The sequence below is a fragment of the Panthera pardus genome, unplaced genomic scaffold (assembly GCF_024362965.1).
Source record: "Panthera pardus isolate Hobbes unplaced genomic scaffold, ASM2436296v1 HiC_scaffold_6, whole genome shotgun sequence".
Classification (NCBI taxonomy): Eukaryota; Metazoa; Chordata; class Mammalia; order Carnivora; family Felidae; genus Panthera; species Panthera pardus.
Window position 1 is genome coordinate 59,848,266 of NW_026526991.1, and position 6,316 is coordinate 59,854,581.

The 6,316-nt window shown below is 34.6% G+C and overlaps 1 protein-coding gene across 1 annotated transcript; it reads right to left on the reverse strand.

Moving 5' to 3' along the window:
- Positions 1–810: 810 nt before the first annotated feature.
- On the reverse strand, positions 811–1,746 carry LOC109270231 (olfactory receptor 6C76-like). The gene has a single exon (XM_019454650.1). The coding sequence runs from the start codon at positions 1,744–1,746 to the stop codon at positions 811–813; it is 936 nt and encodes a 311-aa protein (XP_019310195.1).
- Positions 1,747–6,316: the final 4,570 nt, after the last annotated feature.

Below are 6,316 nucleotides of genomic sequence, written 5' to 3' on the forward strand. Positions count from 1 at the left end.
AAAACAAAAGAGAGGACATTGGATCATAGGAAACCAAAGGCATACCTGACTCTTTCTAAGAGAGCCTCAGATAAGCTCCAGACTCAGCATTAGTAAATTAAAAGAACATAATGGGCTGTGTAACAATCATCAGGGTAGTTCATTCAAGATGCTTTGTGGTGAAAATATTGAGATCTTACAGAAATGGTAATGCCATACTTCTAATAACTTTCAAATTTAGTCCAAAAAGGACATTATCAATGCTTATGCACTGGGAGAAATAACTTTTTAGAATTGCTTAGGGGTGCCTGGGTGGCTCCGTCTGTTAAACATCCGACTGCTGACTTTGGCTCGGGTCATGATCTCAAGGTTGGTGGAGCCCCATGTCAGGCTCTGTGCTGACAGCAGGAAGCCTGCTTGGGATTCTCTGTCTCCCTCTCTCTCTGACCCACCCCCACTCACGCTCATGTGCATGCATTATCTCTCTCTCTCTCTCTCTCTCTCTCAAAGGAAAAAAGAATTGCTTAGAATTTTATTTAGCATCTGTTTGGTGTGCAAAGGGAAAGTTCTTCAATGATTAAAACTAAATATTGGCATTGTTAAATGCTATTTGCATTCATGTGACATCAAATCACTCATCCTCAGAAAATTTTCAGGGCATGTGAATGTAAAAAGATAGTCGAACCACGTAAGGTCAAAATAGGATAAATGGAGAACAAAAGCTGAAGGAAAGGAAGTTGAATATTGTAGTGGGTGGAGAAACGTAACAATGTTAATATTGTGTTAGTCATAAGATTCCATTTAAAGTTCAAGTCATGAATATCTTAATGATTAAGATTTATTTGAGAAGCATTTGTTGACTAAGTTCTTGAAGGACTGCTTTACCTGCTGGTTCCTTAGGGAGTAAATAAAAGGATTTAGCATTGGGGCAACAGAAGTATTGAGCACTGCTATACCCTTGGTCAAAGCCACTCCTTCTTTTGCTGAAGTTTTGATGTACATGAAAATGCAACTTCCATAAGAAATGGAAACTACAATCATGTGTGAGGAACAAGTGGAAAAGGCCTTTTTCCTTTGCTCAGGCGAGGGGATTCTCAGAATTGTTTTAAGGATGAATACATAGGAAAGAATCACTAATATTAAAGTCACCATGAGTGTGAATACTGCTAGGAAGAATCCCAGGAGCTCTAGGAATGCTGTGTCCGTGCAGGAGATCAACAGCATAGGAGAAGAGTCACAGGTGAAATGGTCAATGATGTTGGAGTCACAGAAATCCAGTTGAAGTCCCATCATGACAGGTGGAAAGATAATGAGAAATCCAGCCAGCCAAGAGCTAATTACAAGCTGGTTGCAAATTCTGCTGTTTATTATTGTTGTGTAATGCAATGGCTTACAGATAGCTATATACCGATCATAAGACATAGCAGTCAGAAGAAAAAATTCTGTCGAGCCAAGGAGTATAAAGAAAAACACCTGGACCATGCAAGAATTATAGGAAATAGTCATATCCCCTGTTATAATGCTGGCCAGAAATCTAGGAATGCAAACTGTTGTGAATGCGATTTCTAGAAAAGAGAAATTCCTAAGGAAGAAATACATCGGAGTTTTAAGGTGAGGATCTATCAGAGTGAGGGTGATAATTGTCAGGTTTCCAGTTATACTCAGTATATATGTGAAAAATAGAAATAGAAAAATCAAAACATTTAGCTTTGGGTCATTTGTTAATCCAAGAAGAATGAAGTCTTTTACAGATGTTTGATTTTTCATTTCTTATTGCTGACTTCTCCCAGGTCTATAAATGCAAACAAGAAACAATGATTTGTGTGAGTCCAGTATTATTTTTTATCACTTCTGTGTGATAGTTAAGAAATATATAAGATATGTAACAGACCAATAAATTAGCCACCAAATTGTACTGAATTCTGAAAATCTGTATGAGCCAGGACAAATAAACTTATATCTAGTATCTTCTTTGTAGATCACTAGCCATTTAAAATTGACTGAGTCACTTGACATCTGTATATGAAAATATACTTGAATGTGTTTTGTTTTCTTTTAAAAATCTTATAAGTGTATATGAAAACTATAAAAAATATTTTATTTCTATTAAAATATTTTACCAATGACTACATGTTCTAATAATTTTTCTCAAAATAAAACAATTGAAGTTTCCTTTTTTAAATAGTTTCTACAAGTTTTTCAAGATGTTTCATGTCAGTCCTGCCTATACAGAGAATTACCAACTTAAAAGAATCAGGGCTATAAAACAAAAAATTTATATAATCCTAAGCAAAGTAAGAATTAAACATTTCCCTTTCTGAATTAAATAATAAGCTATTACTTTTTAGAAGACAAACTTGAGTGATTTAAGTTATAAATTGATTAGAAAATGGAAAAAAAATGAGGTAAGAAATGAAAAATATACTTACAGTTATATAATCCCACGTGGTAAAAATGTAACTGCTCAAATACAAATGTTCTGTTGCCTTACTTTACTTTTTTTTTTAAATTTTTTTTAACATTTATTTATTTTTGAGACAGACACAGAGCATGAACGGGGGAGGGTCAGAGAGAGGGGAGACACAGAATCTGAAACAGGCTCCAGGCTCTGAGCTGTCAGCACAGAGTCCGAAGTGGGGCTCAAACTCACGGACCGTGAGATCATGACCTGAGCCAAAGTCGGCTGCTTAACCGACTGAGCCACCCAGGCGCCCCTGTTGCCTTACTTTAATTGAGGGTCAGTGTTGGAGGCTTTACTTTTGGAGCATTTTATAGACTTCACAATTTGTTTTTGCCTTTAATTTTATGATGCAAGAACATATTTCTGTACCATGTAGGTGGAATTTGGCAGGATGATCCTGGTCACATAGAGTGAGATGGAACGTACTGAAGAATAAATTCAGGAGAAAGTAAAGTCAGGGAGGCCCTGATAGAAAGTTGACACAGTCCCAGTTGCAGGTAGAAGGTGCAAGTATTCAAGAGGTTCTGTAACAGGTGATCCAGAAAAGAGTTGGTGACACACATGGTGGAACTAGCTCTATGGTTAGTCCCACGTAGTCAATCCATGTTAAGTCTGGAAGACCGAGACTCAAGGTATTGCAAAAAATTTTCATTGGGTAGCAGTGTCTCTGGCACTAACTCATTGTTTAGGAGTAGAACTAGAGAGGTGGAGAAGGGAGAGCCAGCAGCAAAACAGACCCCTGCTCTAAGTTTCTGCCTGGTTACACAGCAGAACTAGAGACTAAACTTTCCTGGAATGTGGGTAAGACTCTCAAAATAAAGAAAAAGTAGTTACAGTGAAATAGGGGTGACAAAGTTGTCCATTTTGCTCATTAATTAAGTAAAGCTCTTTGTTCATAAGAAGGAAAGGCTCAAACCATGAGTGAAAATCAATGTATAACAGCTATAGGAAAGAGGTGAGCTGCTTGGGAATGGATAAAAATTTGTGAGACAGAAAATCCTTGAAACTTAAGAAACTATCTTAAATTGCACAATCCAAGACCACGCATTAAAATCCCTTGTTTTCCAAAATTTCCATAGAAACAATATCCTTCCTAACCCTAGATCCTAGGAAGACCTACTAATATAACAATTACCTGACTCACAGTAACTTTTATAAAATAAACATGAGTTCATTTTTGTAAACTTTTTATTACCTTCCTGTGGTTTTCTAACAATTGTTACTAAAACAAACAGGTATCTTTTTTTCTAAAAATAGTCACAAGGGATCACTTTGGTATGCTGATGAAATGTAATTTCAAAAATTAATCATCTTTCTTGATGTTCAAAAAAAGTAGTCACAGGGGATTCAAAAAAAGTAGTCATAGGGGATTCTTGTAGGAAAACAATTAAAATGTCTCCGGAGAGAGATGTTCCTGATGAATGTACCCTAAAGTTTAGTTGAATAATTTTGATTAGGTATCCTTGGGAAATGATTAAAAAAAAAAAAAAACCACATTCCATTTCAGAGGGGTATATAAGTGCAAAGAATAGCAGTGAGGAAAAAGCAGTCTTAGAATTCTTTAGGATTTCCTATCGTCAATGTTATTTTATTTTGACCTTAGATAAATGTCTGTTGAGGTACTATAATCCAATTACGTAATTACATGTAAACTTGTGAAGAAACAGAAAACAGCAAGAATAAAGGGCTACAAGTGTATAAAATGTGCTATTCAAATATTTTGTTAATAAAAGTATATTGAGAATAAACAAACTATTGGGACTACACCAAAATAAAAAGCTTTTGCACAGTGAAGGAAACCATCAACAAAATGAAAAGGCAACCTCCTGAATGGTAGAAGGTATTTGCAAATGATAAATCTAATAAGAGGTAATATCCACAATATATAAAGAAATTATACAAAGTCAACATCTACAAAAGAACAAGGAATCAATAAAAAATGAGCAGGGGATCTGAGTAGGCATTTTTCCAAAGAAGACATAGAGATGGCCAAAGACACATGAAAAGGTGCTCAACATCATTAATCATCAGGGAAATGTAAATCAAAACCACAATGAGGTATCACCTTACAACTATCAGAATGGCTAGAATCAAAAAGGCAAGAAATAACAAGTGTTGGTGAGAATGTGGAAGAGAAAGGGAACCGTTATGCACTGTTGGTGGGAATGTAAAATTGTTGCAGCCATTGTGGAAAACAACATGGAAGTCCATCAAAAATTTAAAAATAAAAATACTGTATGATCCAGTAATCTTCAGAAAGATATATGCACCTCTATACTTATTGCAGCATTATTTACATTCACCAAGATGTGGAAGTAACCCAGTGTCCTTTGATAGGTAAATGGATAAAAAAAGATGTGGCATATATATAATGGAATACTGCTCAGCCATATGAAAGAATGAGATCTTGCCATCTGCAACAACATGGATGGACTTACAGGTTATTATGCTAAGTGAAATAAGTTAGAGAAAGACAAATACTGTATTTTACTTGTATGTGGAATCTAAAAAAAAATGAACAAACAACAACAAAAAAAATAGACTCTTAAATGCAGAGAACAAACTGATTGGTGCCAGAGGGGAGGTGAATGGGGGGAATGAGTGAAGTAGGTAAAGGGGATTAAGAGGTACAAACTTTCAGTTATATAAGTCAAATAGGTGAAAAATACAGCATATGGAATGTAGTCAATATTATTGTGATAATATTATCCAGTATAGTACTTACTTTGGTGAACAATGGGTAATGTATAGAATTTTTGAATCACTATGTTGTACACCTGAAACTAATATAACATCGAATGTTACTTCTGCTTCAATAAAAAAATAAACTAATTCTTTGTGATGGGGAATAAAAAAAATAGCATAATAACTAAACAGAAAGCTATGAAATCCTCATGCTTTAGAAGGCTAAATATATTTAAGGTGTCAATATTTAGCAAACGTATTGATAGATTCAACAACATTCCAGTCAAGGTATCATCAGGGTTTTTTTGGATACATTTTTTATTTAAGACAGTTTTAGAATTATGGAAAAATTGTAAAGATAAAACAGAGAATTACTACATATCCCTGACACAGTTTCTCCTATTATTAACATGTTAATATGGTATAGTCATTACAATTAGTGAACTGATAAATTATTAATACATTATTGGGTTAATACATTATTATTAGCTAAAGAACATAATTTATTTAGATTTCCTTGATTTTTACCTAATATATTGTTTCTATTCCTGGATCTCTTTGAGGATAGTACAGTACTATAATCATCCTTAGGCTTCTTTTGGCTGTGACAATCTCTCAGAATTTTGATGATCTTGAGAGTTTTGAGAACTCTGATCAAGTATTTTGATCAACTGGGATTTATATGATGTTACTCTTGGATTAAATTAGGGTCATGTGTTTTGGGGAAGACCATTGAGTTAAATTTACCATTTTCATCACATCCATGTCATGAGTTGGTACTATCAATGTGATTTATCACTGCTGGTGTGAACTTTGATCACCTTAGGTACTGATAGTTAGATACTTCACTGTTAACGGTGCTATCCCACCTACCTCCACTTTCCACACTGTACTCTGTAATATGTGCAGTCCACACTGCATGGTTGGGAATTACACTCTGCCTAGAAGATGGAGTAAATTATTTGGGATTCCTTTACATGGAAAATTTGTGTATTCTTTCTCATTTATTAATTTATTCAATTATTTATTTATATCAGTATGGACTCATGGAAATGTTTTGTACTTTGAATTATATTCAATACTAATTTATGTTGTTGCTAAATTTTTCTAGCTTTGGCCATTGGGGGCCTTTCAAGTTGGCTACTCTTTCATTTGACATCCATCCATCATAGTTGTTTTTAAAAAATCGCT